The 18,320-nt window shown below is 45.2% G+C and overlaps 2 protein-coding genes across 4 annotated transcripts in view; both read left to right on the top strand.

The window, feature by feature from the left end:
- The window catches only part of RABGAP1 (RAB GTPase activating protein 1), a 60,517-nt gene that overhangs the window by 24,772 nt on the left and 17,425 nt on the right, over positions 1 to 18,320 (top strand). The gene's annotated exons all lie outside the window — the stretch shown is intronic.
- Positions 4,209 to 12,883, top strand: GPR21 (G protein-coupled receptor 21). The gene is made up of 2 exons (XM_030231551.2): positions 4,209 to 4,290; positions 4,657 to 12,883. Exon 2 carries the CDS (start codon positions 5,025 to 5,027, stop codon positions 6,069 to 6,071), a length of 1,047 nt encoding a protein of 348 aa, XP_030087411.1. The 5' UTR covers positions 4,209 to 4,290; positions 4,657 to 5,024; the 3' UTR covers positions 6,072 to 12,883.

Genomic DNA, 18,320 nt, shown 5'->3' with positions numbered 1-18,320 from the left:
TTCTCTGGCAAGCCTGCAGTTATTTGCATTGCCATGCCTTGGAGGGGTTTATGTGAGAATAGCTGCTGGGGTGTAGTACAGGAGCACAAGAGGTCCATGTAAAACCTATACCCTGCAATGTGAGCAGGAGATGCAGGAAGCCTGTGCTCACAATGCAGTGCCCCTTCTCTCTTCACGTTGCCCTCTATTCCTGTAGCTGCATTTGATTCTGCCGGGCTTTTCCTGACCCCCATGCAGCAGCACAGTCCCAAATTAATAAAGATCTGTGATGACAGCTGCTTCATAACCTTCTGGCCTGTTTCAGGGATTTTTTTCCCCTTGTGCACAGGATGTTGGAGGCAGCACCCCAGTATTTCTTCTGGTGGTTGCTTTCCTGGGCAGGCTCAGGTAATCTCTGTTTTTTCCTTTCCTTTGCAAATTAATTGCTGAAAGAACAGTTTTTTGTTCACTGTTGAGTTGTGGATACTGAAGGATTGAAAAGGAAATGTCTCCTGTTGTGTTCTACCATTCAGGAGAGCTGTGTCTAGCTCTCTTGTCGAATATGACTTAAAAATGGCATTGAAATTGTGTTTCAAGGTGTGCTCGTTGTGTTCCAATCATCATGACAGCATATATTAATTATTTGCTCTGGTTTTCTTTGCCACACACTGGCTGGGGTTTGTTCTCTACGCTTTTGTTACAGTGGGAAGGTTGAAGTTTCACCATCATGGTGCTTCCACAAATTACTTTTGAGAATTTGCACACCATCTGTGTGCAATAATAAAGCTTTTAGCAGCTCCAGATTGCCATGCTGGTGGTAGGGAGTGTGGATGAAAGCCAGCCCAGTGAATTAAGGTCATGTCCCTACTGGGGACAGAAAGCAAGCTCTAGGTAAAATGATCTAGACAATCCCTGGAAGAGGCATCTGGTCCTGGTAGCGCTTTGGCAATCACAGTTAGGGCTGGTAATCTTCAGGCTTCCAGCCACTGAAAGGTAGCAGAAGACCCATGGGGACTCACTCCAGGTGTTTATGGACACCTGCAGGAACAATACTGCATGTTCTGGACAGGTACAGGTGGATGAAAAAAGTTGTTGAGTAGAAAACACGTAAAGCGAGCGAGACTGGCTAAAAAAGAGAAATAATCATCATACAAAGCAAAGGAGACAACAACCACAACAGACAAATTTTAGAAAGGATTAATGCAACTGCTAAATCTGTCAGTGGAGAAGTTCTTCAGGATATCAACATTACAATATTGAGGAGAAAATAAAAAGCTTTTGGATATAGGTCTGTGTGGGAGGAGGTAATGTTGAAAGGAAAAAGCCATGAACTGTTGTACCAGATAAATACACTATATTAAGAAAATTACAACGTGAGAGGGACATCTTGTGGCATAAATAAAATAAAAAGTAATAGTCCAGTGTCAGGAGGAGTATCCTGGAATGTTACTCCGGGGTCACCATTTCTGGGAGAAATCCCAGGCCTGGTAGGAGATTAATTTGTTCCAGTCTTTCTTATAGCAGGACTCCTGCTACCCACTTTCTCATCTTCCCACCTTTTTGTCTCCATGAGACGAGGATTATAGAACACAGATGTTCTACCAAATATACTTGTCTGTCTTGCTGCAAATGATGCTAGCTTTTAATGAAGAAATAGATTCAAATGTCACTGCCGTTATTTGACTGAATGTGTTGTCATCCACAGCATAAAATGTGACAGAACCTTAGCTGTGGGTGGCTAACACTTATTTTCTGCTTGTATCACAATCATATTTCCATATGTTCCTATAAATTAAAAAGAATGCATTGAATTTTCAGGAGGACAGAGGGCCATGGCTGTGTACAATCAACTGAGATGGAACCTACCATGCATTTGTGCATCACACTGTACGATGGCATAGCCTTGTCAGCGTGCCTGAACCTTGAGATTCCTTGTTTGATTAGTTTTGATCACATGGTGCTCAAAGTTTAATTATCTTTTACAAGCAGCAGTTTTCCCAGGAGTTGTCATTGTCAAACTTTGAATAATTTCTGGAGTACTTTCCATTGCCTTAGACAAGGTGGTGCTGTACGATGTAGAGTGGGAGAAGTCTGTACACCACAACATTATTTTCAATCTCATGGCCCTCAGCCACCTCAGCCGCATATTTGGGTGTCTTTAGGAGAGGTTCTCGTGCTGGGCTGGTGGTGCACCCAACCAGAGAGCTGGGGAGCAGGCACTGTACCCCAGTTACCTTCCAGGTGCACTTTGCTTCACCTCCCAGGCTGGCTGCAGGTGCAGGGGCAGGAGGAGGTGGAGCTGTTGCCTGTTTGGGTGTTTTAAGCAAGCAGGAGTGAGCTGGCAAGAGCACTGAGTGGAGTCATTGCTCTCAGCTTCGGAGAAACAATAGAATGTCAGTTAAAGGAAAAAACAGATGTGGCTCTTCTACAGAAATACCTCGGCTCTAAGGGCGTTAAGCTTTTCATAAAAACCTGAACACTGGGGAGTTTTTGATTTCATGGTGCATTTTCTGTTTACAAATTTCATCAACCAGATGTGTTGGTTGGGCTCAGTATTTCCATTGCTACCTTGTTTTTATGTGTCTGACACAGGAAGTTCAGTGCATCAATGTACATTTTCTTGGGGCTGTTTATAAAGTGTCTATTCGTGCCCAAGGATCCAGAAGTACTATTTGAATCAATTGGTATGTAAATCATTCTCTGCTTTGGAAAGATAGGAGATCATTTCCCCAGCAGTAATTCAATCATAGCTTGTTTTTTGTAAATCCACAATACCCTGGCCTAAATTTAATTCAAAGTTTATGTTTCCTAGCTACAGTTCTAGTACTTCAGTTGCTGTGAGTAGAAACACCATAAATTAAAAAAAAAAAAAAAAAAAAAAAAGTTGGACAATAGTAAAGAGATCTTTGGTGGGTTAAAGATAGGGCAGAACCCCCAAGTTTTTGTTTTCAGGCATTTGTACGAGACTAACTAAAAATCTGCCAAGTCATGCTGTTGTCCAGCACAGATTTTTGGCCAACACAAGGGTACCACGAAATGCTTTTTGTACTTACCAGTCAGCTGAAAACCTGAGAGTTGTGGCTCAATGGCTTTGACATCCATTCCTTTGGCCACAATTTCCCGTTAGGTATTCTGGAGAATGACCAATGTTTAGTTTAGGTTAACCAAACCCTTGGGTTTGTTGGTATTGGTTGAATTCAGAGTGTCGACTTAAGCTTGTAAGGATGCCAGTTGCATGCTTTGATATCTGACTAAATGATTTTGATTGTCAAAGAACTTCACTCCGGTTTTTTACTGGTTTGATCTATTCAAATACAAATTCCTGTACTAGGGCTAGCCCTAAGCGGTGGCAGCGGAGCAGTCCGGTGTCACTGTCACGGTCAGAGAATGAGCTCCCACATACCTGGGAACATGTTTTCCAGCCTGTCAGTTGAAGCTCTTGACGAACAATAACAAGAGCTGTACCTTGTTATGCCTTTCTGCCTTCAAAGAGGTTTTTCTGGTTAAATAGTGAGATGGTATTAACTTAGGGTGTGAATACAAGTTTAAGTGCTGTGCTTTGATTCTCTCTCGTGTTTGCTGGCTGGAATGTCGCTGGGTTTTCTGCTTCGGTGTCCGATGTCAGGGACAGCGGTGCCTTTGCGTTCTGTGTGTGTCTCTGTGTATGGAGGGAGGTGCCTGCCTACCTGGACCAGCATCTGGATTAATGGTGGGACATCGTTCTCAGCCCTTGGTTTCAGGTGTCTCCTGTGAGCAGCACACAGTACACCTAGGAAAGGCACGTTTATTCCAGAATAGGTATTTGGCCAAAAGGGCTGGGATGGAAAAGCCTTTAAGTGACGACGAAGCGCGTGAATTCAGGGCGGTGATGGACGGCTGGCGCTCGCCGTGCAGGGTGCGGGAGGAGGAGCGGGCTGCGCGCTGGGTGTGTGTCCCTGCGGCACCGGCGGCGCGGGGACGGCAGGGCCGGGACCCGCGTGCGCTGCCGGGGCGGCGGGGTCGCGCCGGGTGAGGCTCCCACCGTCACCGGCCGCCCGTAGATCCGCCTCGCCGAGCGCCCCCGGAGTGCCAACCCGCCTTCCCGAGGCTGCGGCCGGCGCTGCCCGGCTCCCTGTGCGCTGGGGCGGGCGGATGGGGGCCGGGGCTGCGGCCCCGCTCCCCGCCGGGTCCCCGCCGCGCCGCGCCCTCCCCCGCGCTCCCGCCGCCTCCCTCCCCTTCCTCCCGCCTCCCCGCCCCCGGCTCCGCATCGCCGCGGCCGGAGCGCACGCCGCCCGCCCGAGGATGCTCCGCGCTTTTGTTCCCCCGCCGCAGGTAGGGCCGGGGCGGCGGGGCCGGGCTGGCCCCGGGTCGGGCGCGGGGCGGCGGGGCGGCGGCGGGGCCGGGGCGGCGACGGCGGGGCCGGGAGAGGCGGCGAACAAAAGCGCCGTGCAAAATGGAGCCAGCGGAGAAGGGCTGGACCCCCGCCCTCCCCGCCGCGCATCCCCCCGCCCGGCTGCCGGGGCTCCGGGGAGGCGGCATCGCCTCCCGCTGCCGCCGGCGGGGCGTGGGGAGGGAGCGGGGTTGGAGCCGGGGCCGACGGGGAGCGCTGAGCAGGGCGTGGGGAAGGAGGGGAGCGGCGGAGGTGGCAGCGCGGGGGAGAGGCGGTTCTGTAAAACACTTTCCCCTTCTCTCTGTCAGCCTTTGGGAGGACTCTCGTCCTGACTCGGTGGAGGTTCCTCTCCCTCTTCCCCCAGCCCCTCATCCCTCCTCGGCGCGGCAGCTCACCCAGGAGGGCATCAGTATCAGCCCTCTCCGGTGCGCCGGGGAAGTTGCTGACATGCCTGCCCCTGGGTCCCGGTGCAGCGGCAGCGGCGGGGAGCCGGATTTAAAGGGGAATTGTGCTGCAGACAATGCACAGCAGCAGCATCTGGAGCAGCCCTGGGGACTGGAGCTCCGGTTTTGACATTGCTGCACACACAGCACCAGCCGCAATGACAGCAGCTGCCTGGAGTGGCTGCAGGCAGCAGGCAGGAGCATGAAGTAGAGAGATCACTGCAGTGCTCAAGATGAACTCCTCTTTGGTTGGCAACCAGAGTGGCCGGCCCTTCTGTCTCCTGGCCATTAGCTATTTGGAGACCATCAATTTTTGCCTCCTGGAAGTGGTTATTATTGTGTTCCTCATGGTGCTGATTATTTCGGGCAACATTATTGTGATATTTGTCTTTCACTGTGCACCTCTGCTGAACCACCACACCACCAGCTACTTCATCCAGACTATGGCGTATGCTGACCTCCTGGTGGGCGTGAGCTGTCTGGTGCCTTCTTTGTCTCTGCTGCACTATCCTATTGTTTTAAGTGAGTCCTTGGTTTGCCAAATCTTTGGTTATGTGGTATCAGTGCTGAAGAGCGTCTCCATGGCCTCCCTGGCCTGCATCAGCATTGACAGATACATTGCCATCACGAAGCCCCTGACCTACAACACGCTGGTTACCCCGTGGAGGCTGCGGATCTGCATATTGACCATTTGGCTCTACTCCTGCCTGGTCTTCTTACCCTCCTTTCACTGGGGAAAGCCTGGATATCACGGGGATGTGTTCCAGTGGTGCGCCAACTCCTGGAACACCGACGCCTATTTCACCCTCTTCATTGTGGTGATGCTCTACGCCCCGGCCGCTTTCATCGTTTGCTTCACCTACTTCAACATCTTCCGCATCTGCCAGCAGCACACCAAGGAGATCAACGAGCGGCGCGTGCGCTTCAGCTCGCAGGACGGGGAGGCTGGGGAGGCGCAGCCCTGCCCGGACAAGCGCTATGCCATGGTCCTCTTCCGCATCACCAGCGTCTTCTACATCCTCTGGTTGCCCTACATCATCTATTTCCTGCTGGAGAGCTCCAATGTCTACAGTAACCGCGTGGCGTCCTTCTTGACCACTTGGCTTGCCATTAGCAACAGTTTCTGCAACTGTGTCATTTACAGTCTCTCCAACAGTGTCTTTCAGAAGGGGCTGAAGCGTCTCTCGGGGGCCATCTGTGCCTCGTGTGCTAGACAGAGGGTAGCTAAGGACTCCTCTACCTCTAGGAGCAAAAGATCTTCCAATGGATGTCATGTCTAGGACGCCCATCAGCTGGACTGGGAAGTGCAGGGACAATTGCGTAGATTGCAAAATAACTTGGATACAATTATAAGATACCCAGATTTGCAAAAAGGTTTCTGAGAAATGCTGCTGACATAGAAGGATCAGGAGCACATAGCGTTGTGCTTTCACTTTAAAAAATGATTGCTGTGGAGGAGGCTGTGGAGTTTCACCTCCACATTCATTTTAAAGAATAAAGCTGTATCTTGACACTTACCTCTCCAGCTGGTGTGACTGAATGGAGTGGGTGTCTGAGAGCTTCGGCAAAATGTAGTCTTTCTTACAGCTTTACTGGGTTCTTTGGAGATTCGTGCTTCACATGTAAATGATAGATCTGAAGTGGAAATGTCACAGTCTATGGTATATTACAGGGATTTTTTTTAATATATGCCAAAGTATATTGACACAATGTTCCAGCGTCAGAACAGAAGGGGCCAAACAATTTGTTTTTCAGTGCTACCTAGACAGGACTTGTAGAGCAGGAGTGAACAATGTGAACATTTCAGTGTGAACTCTGTTAATGAGCCGTGAGTGCAGCGATGTGGTCTGGGCAGTCCCACTCCTAGGGCTGGTCTGGCTTCCGTGCCCCGTTTCCCTGGTAGGATGCATGTTTGGATCTGAGTGCAGCATCTGCGTTTTCCCGTTTGTTGTGAAGTAAGAAGAAAAACTTGGATCAGACCAAATTTAGCAGTTAAATAAAATGTGTTTTGATAAGCTAAGAGAAAATACGTGTTGCTTTATGATACCAGAGTTGTGGCAGCCACTCAAGGATGATGCCAACATGTGAAAATTGTTCTCAAACCAGTGGAGAAATGCCGGGGGTTTGTATGTGGAAATTTTCTCAAGAACAACTTTAAAAATAACATGTCCCCTTTTTTTTTTTTTTTTTTTTTTTTTTTAATCTAAATTCTTCTGATATTTTACATACTGGAACTTAAGGGGAAAGGAAAGAAAACAATGGTCTTCTAAACAGCTAAGGGAACTATGTTGTAAATTTAACTGTAGTATTTGAGTTATTCATAAGTGCACAGAGCTAAATCAGAGACATTTTTCTTTAGCCTTCATGGGATTAAAGATGGTTCAAATATAGCAGGAGCTAAATCCTGTTGGCAAAAGCATATCTGACTGGTCAGACAAAGGCAATATCTGAGGAACCAAATCTCATTGACCACAGCTTGTTCAAGCTAGCCTAGATTAAATGTTTTGAGTACTGTCATGCTGTTAAGAAGGCAGAACGGCCCTCAAATTGTTGAATTTTTCCTAAAGAATATCCTTGTCTTTTTACTGTGCCATTTTGGAAATGAAAGTGAACCAAGTATTTCTGTAGTGGTGGATTGCAGTGTCACCCTGTCCCTGGTGCAGGGCTGTCCCTCTGTCTCTCCTGCTCTGAGAGGAGGTTGTGCCCCCCGACCATCTGCCCTCTGTGCCCCTCCTTGTGCTTCCCATCACTGCCTTGGGCTGCTGAGTGGGGAATTCCCTGAACTCCTCTGGTACAGCTGGTGTGCTCTTAGTCACAGTGGGAATGAAAAAAGATAGGGAAAATAATGTGATATTTTTAGAATTGGGGTAATTCTCTTGGCCAAAGGGAAGGCTTTGTTTTTGTTAAATTCTTTCAAGTCTGTGTTGTTCTAGATCAGGATCATATTTTTAATACTCTGCCCTGTCCTCCTGCAAACTCCCCCCTCCTCTCTGCTGTGCTGTGAGCCCTGGCCTCTCCTCTCTCTGCCTTGCCCTGGAGGATTCCAGCTTGTCTCTGCCCCATCACATGCCACGATTGCTACAGCCCAGCCCTGCTGCCCATCCACATTTGCTCCAGTACAGTCTCATGGGGCTGTCAGTGAGGAAATGGGGCAGGAGAGAGAGAGCAGCAGGACGAAGCATTCCTGGCATGGCATGTATGTGTCAGCACTCAGTGCTGGTACACTTGAGTTCCTCTCCTGGATGTGTGTGTACCTGTTCAGGGGAGGATGGGGCAGAGCCCCCTGCTACTGCTGCCTCCTCCTGTTGGAGGGCCCTGGGGCAAAGCATTTAAGTGGCACCTTGATCAACTTCCAGCTATTTCACCCATAGCCAGTCCAAAGCTCTCAAGAGAAACATCCTCTTCAGTTCATCTGAAATTTTAAGAGCACAGGTTGTCTAAACCCTGCTGCCTTCACGCCACCATTTCTTGCAGTCTGTAAGAAGGAGCAGAGGGGCTTGTGCTGGCTCCTGGCACAGCCTGGGGGTTTGCTGGGCACAGGGGGAGTTTTGGGGGAGCACAGGCCTGGAGTGACTCACTTGGAAAAGAAGTGGGATAATGAGCTCCTGCACATCCTGGCTGATTGTCTCCAGTGCTCTGTGGGTGTGATGGCAAAGGTGGGCTTGGGGAACAGTTCAAGGGCTCTAGTTGCTAATATCAAAGTGTGTGTGTGTGGTATTTTTGGAACAGCCTCTCAGGTAAATTCCCCGTAGCCTTTCTCTGACTCTTCACCTTATCTAACATTTCCAAGTCTTTGAAATGATGCAGTGTATCACTGAAATAGCATTTGATTGAACTTAATAGAAGAGAAGAATCTGCTGGGGCCTAAAACCCTAGAAATGGCAGCTTCAGTTTTAAGTGAAAGCTGCAAAGCAAAGATTGTTGCTTTAGGGTTTTTTATGGCTAAATAGAGGATTTAAACAGGAGCATTGTGTGCTAGTTTTTGAAAATTTTGAAAGTTTTTGAAACTGGTAAGGGGTCTAAATCATGGCACAGAGATTTTACTGGAGCTGAAGCAGATACTCCTTCAGCCCTGAGCCTGGAATTGCACTTGGAGCGTGGTGGCTGATCCAGATGCAGATGCATTCTTGCAGCTGTTGCTGCTTTGCAGCAAAAGTTCAGTTCTAACATTCCTGACAGCCAGGCTGTTTTCAGTTGCCTTACTCATCCCCAAGTCTTCCCCAGCTCAGACATTTCCTGTAAGAGGTGAAAATCAGAACCTGGAAGTCTCCTGGAAGTAGAAGGATGGAGAGGAGTTGCAGCCAGTTGATTATTCCAGTTTCATCCACTGTACAGACACTTTTATGTTGCCTCATTAGCTTGGTTTTAGTGTCAAATATTTCTCTTTTTGTCTCTGTTAATTTATTGATATTTGAAAAATTTAAAGCACCTTTTTTCCCTCTTAATTTAATGTTACTGTAGTATGTGTAGTATGTGTTTAGGTGTTTTAAATATTTATAGCATTTGAGTCTGTTGTCTTCAGTGAAATGGCAGGGGGTGAATTCTGTTCACGGTGCCAATGGTGGGAAACATAATTTTGACAAACATGACTTTGTTTCTCAGCAGAGCATTGAGCACCTTTTGTCATGCACCCAACACAGCACAGGGGTTCTTGCTAGGAATGGTCAGGCAGCAGATTTTCCAGCTGGATCATTTTCATCCTCCACATCTGAACTGAATCCACTTCTGGCTCTGTTTGTGTCTGGGTGCTTTGGAAATCGGTGGTGAGAGCATTGCACAGATAAATGCCACGCTGAGGAGAGGACAGAAATCAAATTGCATCTTCATAAAAATGGGGCTGTGATATGATTAAATGAACTAATTTTGAAGTTCCATCTCAGACTATAAATTTATTTTTTATTAGAGTTATCTGCCTCACTTTCAAATTAAGCTGCTGGAAGGTTCAATTTGCAAGATGCAATTCAGTGGCTTTTTTTAGTGCCATGGGAAGGATTTCTATACTCCCAGCTTCTCAGAAGATGGTAACTTGCTTCATGTGGAAGTCCTTTTTTTTTTTTTTTAAAAAAAAAATATTACTGGAAGTTTAGGTTGTGATTATGTTGTCATTTTCCAAATATACTGGGAAAATAGCTGTGAAATATTATTTTTTTATTATCTCAATCAAGGGATAGTATTTTTAAACTCAGCAGAAATCTTTTGTGTCAAACAAAAGTTCTGCTATTATCTGCTGTTAATTTTTTTATTAAATGTTACCAGTTTCTACAGTCTTTATTTGTTGCTGGGGAGTTTGTTTTTAGGCTTTTTATCACTCAGAAATATGTTTCTACTACTTGGAATTCTGACATGGCTCAGTGTCAGAGGGCCAAGGGGCAGTTTTGGATATTTGTCACAAGTCTTTGACAGGAAGAAGGGGTACAAAGTACTGAGGCACAGAGAATTGCAGGAGACAGAGAGTTCCCAATGGCATTGTTCCCTCCCTCTCACATAAACACTCTGTGTGTGAGAACCCTAAATTTCAGTTGGTCTGTTCTGAAAAAAGACACTTCCAAGGCCTGGATGTGATATGAGATGGAAACATTCAGTGTGCAAATTCTACATGGAGATTTTTTGCTATTTATCATGGTGTTCCCAAGTGCTGCGATTATCAAGGCAGTAACTCCAGGAGTCAGGAAGTCTGAAATATTTCAGTCTGATCTTACTTCACATCAGGGTCTGAAGTTGACAGAACTTCTAAGTCTGGTTGGTGCTTTAAAAGATACTTCTTAGGAACCAGTATGTGAGCACAGGAATCTGCCTTCAGACTGTACAAACAAAAGACCCCTCTAAAAATCTTCCAATAATCTGTTTTAGATAATTTAATAAGAGGAGGTGGAGGTTTTGGAAGGCTATTTTTTTTCTGTTTTAGCACATGTTTGGTTCTGAGTTTTTGAAGCACCTGCTGAAACTTTTGCCTGACTTGGCCCTTATTTTATTGCTTGGTTTAGAATTGTTTCTTCTTCCCTTCCATGACTTTGCAGAATACAGCACATCCTTCCCCTGGTGTCATTCAAGATAAACCTCAGATTTTAATCCAAGTTTATCCAAATGTTATCTTTAATATTCCCTATACGCTGGGCCCCATTCTGTGTGTGGGGCTGTGGCCAGGCCAGGCTGGGGAGGCTGCAGCTGGTCAGGCTTTCCAGACTGTCTCCATCAAAGCAAACAGCCCCTCTTTTGGGGTTGGGAGAATGTCCCATTTTCACTGCAGAGAAATGTGTTCTCCTGCCTTCTGAGCTGGTGTCTTACTTCCAGTTGGTGTTTCCATTATTGCCTGGGCTTTGCAGAGGTACTGCTTCCAAAGATGTTTCTGCACATAAGCAAAGGCATTTAATACTAAAGTTATGGTTTTGGAAGGGGATGGGTCTTGAACATTAAAATTTAGTAAGTGTAGGACCAGGTGCTGTTGTGTTCAGAGAAAGAAACTGAAAGTCTGAAAGTTGTGGTTGATGGGAACAAAGACAGGAAGCCTGCTGGAGATGGGTCAAAACAATGGAGTATTGAATGTGAGTTGTTTTCTTTACAATACACACTTTTAAATATGGAGTTTAACCTTCTTGCTTTGGCTTTGCTGCTCCCTGGAGGCAGCTCCTCTGAGCCTGAGTCCCCCACACCCAGCCCAAGGGATTCCCTGCAGACCTGGGGTGATGATCAGCCCCTCATTGGAGTTCAGGTCACGTCAGTCTGTGTCCTGTTGTCTGTCTGAGGTGTTCCAGCCACAGGCAGTTAATCTGATGGGATATGCTTTGGTCAGCTCTTCAGTTTTTTTCCCTGTGGCATTGCTTTCTAGACAGGTGAATTGTTTGTTTCTAGAGGCAGCTTCCCTGAGCTGATCACAGGATGTGCAGGCTCTGCTCCAGGAGAGCCCAGGAGGCACCAGGTCCCGTTGGTGGGTTGGGAACCAGCAGCTTTATTGGCTCAGAAGTTGTAAGAAGTGCTGAGTGGATGCACATTGCATGAGATGATGTTTAGAGTAGGGGTTTAGAGGGACACCCATGTTTGGAAGGAGGGGATTGGGGAAGGCTCCACCTGCCTGTGTGTGAGGCCTGAGCTGCAGCCCAGGGGGCTGGGACAGAGCAGGCACTCCAGACTCTGTTCTGACTTCCATTTCGGAATTTGTAAGATGAAGATAGCAATTTTGTAGTTCAAAGCTTTGGCTTCTTTCTGATGGCCATTACTGGAGATCCTTCCACTAAAAGGTGAAATAAATTCGAGTGGCTCCTCGTGAAGATGAACTCAACTCTTGCTGTGCATATGGGAGTCATTCTCAGTGTTACACAGAGCACGTGAACCAGGCAATCAAATGCTTAATAAACCAAGTCATTACTTTTATGGTAAATTGAAAAAAGTTCTTCTGGGATTTCAACTGTAAATGAATCCTTGAAAATCAATAATTAGATTAGTAAAGGATGACGTTTTAATGTGCTGGCATGAATATAGAGGGATTTGTCAGGGGAAGCAAAACCAGACTTTGCACTAAAGTGGCTTAAGTATATTTATAGTGCTAGTGATTCTGTGTGTGTGTGTGGGATCTTTGGACTATTTTAATATAATGTAAGGCTTTGAGCTTTAGCAAACTCAAGTTGCTCGTTTTATGAAGTTACATTAGTACCACACTGTGAAGTATTTTTAAATATTAGCATTACTGAGTATGAAAAGTATTTCATAAAAACATTTTTTAAAACGTTTTCTGTAGATGCTGTCGAATGAATTGATGTTTAGTGTACAAAGAAATAAAACCTGAGGGCTGTAAGGTACCTGTATGTTTCTGATCACCTCGGTTTTTGAGGGGTTAGGTATTTCTTGAGGTTAAATTGTCATTGAACCCTTCTAAAAATACTGGTGCAGTTAATCCTTTCAGAGAACAGAAAGCAGCATTACCTCCAGCCACGCTTTTGAAGTGTCTGAAAGGATTTGCAATCGTTGTATTGTCTTGACAGACTCATGTCTTTAGAAATGCTGTACAGCGCAGTCTTTTGCAAGTTCCTATGCTGATACATTTCTCTCCATATGTAACCTTTGAAATCTAGTTTCTATTGTAATTCTAGCATGTAAACACTAGATTCAATTTTGTATTCCTCTAATGAATGCAACAGGATGGAAACACGTTTGCAATTGCTAATGATGAGCTTTTTTACTGTTCTTAATACTCGTGGGTATGTCTTTTCTTCAGGGATTTCAGAATTGTATTCGTACCTTTTTAAATTGTTTTTTTCACATGCTGTTTACAATTAAACCACGAGCATGGGAGGCTGTGAGTGCATGTGCTTTTAGGTTGCTTTGCTGAATGAAATGCAGTGGAGTGATCTTACTTTAAAAGCTCTCTGTTGTCCAGAGAGGTCATGGCTGCCCCTGGATCCCTGGAAGTGCCCAGGGCCAGCCTAGAGGGGGCTTGGAGCAAGCTGGGAGAGTGGAAGGTGTCCCTGTGTCCCTGCCATGGCAGGGGGTGGAACTGGATGGGCTTTCAGGTCCATTCCAACCCAAACCATTCCACGGCTCTGTGATGCTCATTTTTCCTTGTGTCCCACCTGTCTCCTTGCACCTTTCACAGTACCTGGTACAGCAGAAGCCACCAGTGGGGTTATCCTGGTGTGTCCTGTGGAGATCTGACATTGTCAGAGGTTGTTTTGAGGAGTTTTGTTTGGGAGACAATCCAGCTCCTTACACAAGCAGTGTTCCAACTGCTGTTTTTTTCCTGAATGTCAGTGACAGGCCAAGAGTAGATGAAATCACAGGTGAGAATGTGTATGTGTGTGTTTGTAAGAACTTGTGCACCTTTTAATGCTGGAAATCGTTTTGTATTAAAAGATGAGAGATCTGGGAGTGTGGAACCCCTGGTAGGAAGAACTGTGGGGAAACCTGCACCAAAGCAGATGGGAAAAGCAGACAGGTGAATCAGAGGCAGTCTGACCCTGGTTTAGTTCTGACACAGTGGGGACTGTCTGGGTGGGCTCCTCGATGGCCCTTGGCTCTGCTGGGTCTGCTCTGCCTCAGCCAAGGCACCTGAGGAAGAGTTATGCTGGGGCTCCAGAATTGCCTGGTTTGTGCCAACTCAGAACTGTTGGTGAAGTACAGGGGAGAGGGGTTCTTCCACCCCATGGTTCTAGTAGACATTTCTGTAGCTGATTTTTCAACTAAGACTAATAATAAGAAAAACTACAGTCGAGCCAAAAATGACAAATGTTACTGACTTAAAATAATACTTGCATATTTTTAATTATTAAATGGAATTAGATAAATCGGAAGCATGTAAATATCTGATTCTAAATCTTTGCATAATTATTTCCAAGAGGTAATTTTGCTAAGAGCTATTAAAACTCCAAGAAATGTATTATTCCCTTTTGAGATGGTGTGTACCCCAGCTGTGTCATACATCTCTTGGCTTGTTTCCTTTTTGCTGTAGATGTACATACATATATATATTTGTGTGCTGTGCAGCTGTACAGTCACTGCCATGCTAAATTGATTGCTTTCCAATGAGTAGATCTGTGTGTTTTACATGTGTGTGTATGTATCCCCAAACAAGCAGTTTAACAGGGCAGTGGCTGTACTCTCACAGAGTTTAGGGCTTTGTACAATATGTAATTTTAAGAATGTCAATGTGGTTCTTAGCGGATTTTATAAACACTTTTCTGACTCTGTTATCAGCACTTCCCATCCTACCAGAAACTGCACATTTTTCAGTGATTGTTCCACTGGTTACATTTTTGTCTGCCATTTGTTCTGGATTGATGTAATCTTGATACTACTAAAATTTCAAGGGCTGTTGACGCATTTCACATAGCCTGGGATTGCCTGTTCTCCAAATATATGGATCATGCATCAACAGTACTAAGTAGCCTTACTGTTCTGCCTAAAAGCCTAGCTAATTTATTTAATATTCTCTCTTTAAAGAGAGGTCTCTGGAAGGGGTGGCATATTTTAGGATGCTCCTTCTCTTTAAAGGGAAACTCAGAATTGACTAGCAGTACTTGTTGATCAGTGATATTATTGTAGCCAAAGGATGCATGGGTGGTTTAATAGGAAGTTTTTGCTTCAAGTTTCTTGATGAAATGTAGTGTTCTACAGAGCTGTGTGAAGAGTGTAGTTTTTTATTCTGAAATGCACTTGTACACTTTATTTGAAAGGTCTGAATGGATCATAAATACATTTAAGAAATAAATGATAATGTCACATGTTTTCACGGCTTGTCTGGGATGACTCTTCTCTTACTGTGCTGCTAAAGGTGTGTTCCTTGGCACTGGGTGGGGCTTTCCCCCTTATCTCCACTGCTCTAAATAGTCTTGGAGTGAGTGCAGGGGCAGGAGAAGCTTCCAGCCTGGCTGCTGTTTGTGCTTTATCCATACATGCTGCAGGGCACTGTAGGCAAACTCCTCGCTTTAATTTTCCTGTGGGAAACTTGAGCCCTAAAAGGAAACGAACGGAGCGAAAGGGCTGGATATCACAAGGGATTCACTTTTATTTTTAGAATTGCACTATATTGCCATATTTGGCCTGAAACTATGCTGTATCAATGCACTATTGTATCCAATTGCAGTGTCTAACCAGTCCAAATTTGTCTAAATTATTCAGGTTTTTTCTACAAATGCTTTTTAGCTGTGAATGTTCTGGGCAAGTGCTGGCTCCAGGTAACACCTTCTGCAGTCAGCATTCCTTGTGGGAAGTTAACAAGTACATTACTCTAAAACTGCTTTGTGTCACTTCCTTGAGGTCTCAGTAACAGGTGTAATTCCTCCTACCAAAACCTTCTCCAGTGGTTTGGACAAAAACAAATGCAGGAAGTGCACTCTGTGTAAAAATGAATGTAAGTATTGCTTAATGAAAGTAATTAGGGGAATGCCATCAGCCTGCAAAATAGACCTGGTGGCACAGGATCCTGCTAACGCTGAAAATAGCTGTCAAAAGACCATTTAATGTATTTGAATGTACTTGAAATGTACAGATCTGCTCAAAATAACTTATCCCCATCGTGTAATGTTACCCCTGCTGCTGCCCATGAAAGCTGCACAGAATTTTGGCTCTCTCTGCGTGTTGGATCTGCTGGAATCTGTCCCTGGCGTGGTGCACTCCAGGGTGGCTTGTCCATGCCTTGCAGCAACACACCACGTGCTGGTCCCACCCTGGCAAAGCAAGGAAAATTCCAGTGGTGGACTGAGACTCCAGACCCTTCCCACAGTAATCTCTGACCATGTGGCAGAATTCTTGCAGGCAGTGGGACCTTCCTAAGGAGTAACTGGAATGTGGAAATGGATGTGGCAAGAGTGAGAGTCAGGCACAGTTTGGGCTGGTGGTGGGTGTGTCAGATAACTCAGCAGTGAGCAAAATTCCACAGTTGGAATCGTTCTAGGGGTTGAGGCAGGGGGAACCTAAAGTTTGGTCCCCTTGAAATTCTGCATTTTGGTGGTGGTTCTGAAGCCAGCCTGGGTCCAGGTCAGGGTTGTTTTACACCCCAGGGGATTTTCTCCAGGAGCCTGGTGCAACGAGAGCTGATCTTTGGGTGATGAGCCATTTCCAGCAGGCAGCTTCCTCTGCTCTCTGGAGGTTTCTTGTTTCATTTTTTTCATCACAAATCTTGTCCTTCAGCAATTCTTTACTGCAGCTTCTTCATCCTCTTGGGTTTATGTATTGGATTAGGAGGAATAAACCTGAGCTCTGAAAACTGCAAGTAGATCAGTCCCAGGAAGAGGGAACTCCAGCTCTTCCATGTCTTTAATTGTGTCTTAAGCTACAGAAAAAGCTTCTGAAGTAACACAGTCTCAGTCTGAATATGTTGATCAAGGCTGGAACTGATCTACATGACAGGTTTGCAGATCCTGAGATGCTCCCTGCAAGATCATGAAAATGCATGGAAAATATCTTTTAAATGTGTCAGGTTTAAGAGGTGGGAACCAATATGCTTTTATATGCAGCCTGACAGAATAAATGGGCTTTTCTCAGCTGGACTGCATCCTGGTTTCCATAATTACCCATGTAGTTTCTGTTTAAATCAACTGGAGAGGAAGGTTTCGATATAAGTCCCTTAATATTTTAAAGTGTATAAAAGAGGGGAGGAAGGGCCTGAACATCTACATTTTCCTGCTTTCCTTCAGAGCAGCAAACTGTTATGAGAATTTTAATCTTCACTACACTTGCCTCAGTTCTCATGGCTGGTTTCCACTCTGTTTTCTTTATTACTTTCTTTTTCTTCCTGTCATTCTTAGCTTTCTATTTTTCAATCCCAGTTTGTGAAGGGTGTGGGTTCAGAAGGGTTTCCTTCAGTTCCCAGTCCCCTGAAAGCATGAGAAATTGCCCATTGAGCCAATTCTCACAGCAAGGTATAAAAATAGGAGTAAAGAAAAGGTTACACAATGCTTGGATTGCAGCAGTTTGTACTAATGGGGAGATTTCAAAGCCATGGTTTGAAAAACATTTTTTAAACCTTATCATTTCCGTTGATTTTTCTCTTCCCAAGCTGTGTTTCAGCTGCAGGAACTCACATTGGATTGCTTGAGGAATTGTGCTGAGGCACAGGAGTCAAGAGCTGAGCGAGTCACGCAAAGCCAGAGAGGCACTAATTAATTCTCTTTAGCCATAGTGAGGGACTCGTTTGAGAATCCTCTCTTAGGAGTTTCCAGGCAGATGCTTTTGTCTCTGCTGTTCAATAAGTGGATTAGAAGGCAAGTGGATTTGAGATGATTTTGCCATTGCAGCAGAACACAGGAGACTCTCAGGAAAGGCCCTGCTGGCAGTGGCCAGAACCTGTGCTCCTGGGAGGGATTCATTGGAATTCAGTCTTGCAAACTTGGAAGAAACTAAAAGTTAGCACTAAGTCTGTATTCACACACTGAAAGTTTGCAGAATGGTTTCTGAGTTTGCCTTTCCCTGCTTGCAAACAGCCAGCCATTAGCATAATTGTCTTTGACTTAAAAGTTGTTTATTTATATGAAATTTATTAAGCATTGGATTTTGTTTGTTTCTAATTTCCTTATAATGAGATAGACCTCTTTACCAGTTAATTATTATCAAATTGGAATGCTGAACAGTACTTTTGATATAATTTCCAAAACAATCTGCTCTTGATTCTAATGGCAGCATAATGCTTTCTTTCCTAATGAAATGTCTGTGTTAAGCCCCAGAGAGGAGCATTAACCTTGGATTAAAATCAGAAGAGAAATGAAGCACACTGAAAATGAAGCACACTGTGGTAATTTTGTTGTTGTTGTTATTGTTTGAAAAATAATTTTGTGAAGAAAAAGAACTACAAGCTGTATTGAATGTTCCTTACACTGATTACATTGTGTGGTTTTTTACCATCTTTTACTTCTAAGCTTTCTCCATTTGCCTAGCAGAAACAAGGGTTTTTTTTGGATAGATTAAACCCCTTTTTTTTGCTGTTCAGCTTTCCAAATGTCCAAGGCATCTGAAACTGACGGTGTCAGGGTGATGTAGAGAACAAAGTTCCATCTTCCTCATGCTGAAATCCTAGCTCGTACAGGGCCTGTCCCTGCATTCCC

This window comes from Serinus canaria, chromosome 17 (assembly GCF_022539315.1).
Source record: "Serinus canaria isolate serCan28SL12 chromosome 17, serCan2020, whole genome shotgun sequence".
Taxonomy (NCBI): domain Eukaryota; kingdom Metazoa; phylum Chordata; class Aves; order Passeriformes; family Fringillidae; genus Serinus; species Serinus canaria.
The sequence above is the reverse complement of the archived record's forward strand: the minus strand, read 5'-3'. Positions and strand labels throughout refer to the sequence as shown.

What these genes read in the sequence shown, in the direction of transcription:
- GPR21 (XM_030231551.2), top strand. Translation starts at nt 5,025, where the DNA reads ATGAACTCCTCTTTGGTTGGCAACCAGAGTGGCCGGCCCTTCTGTCTC.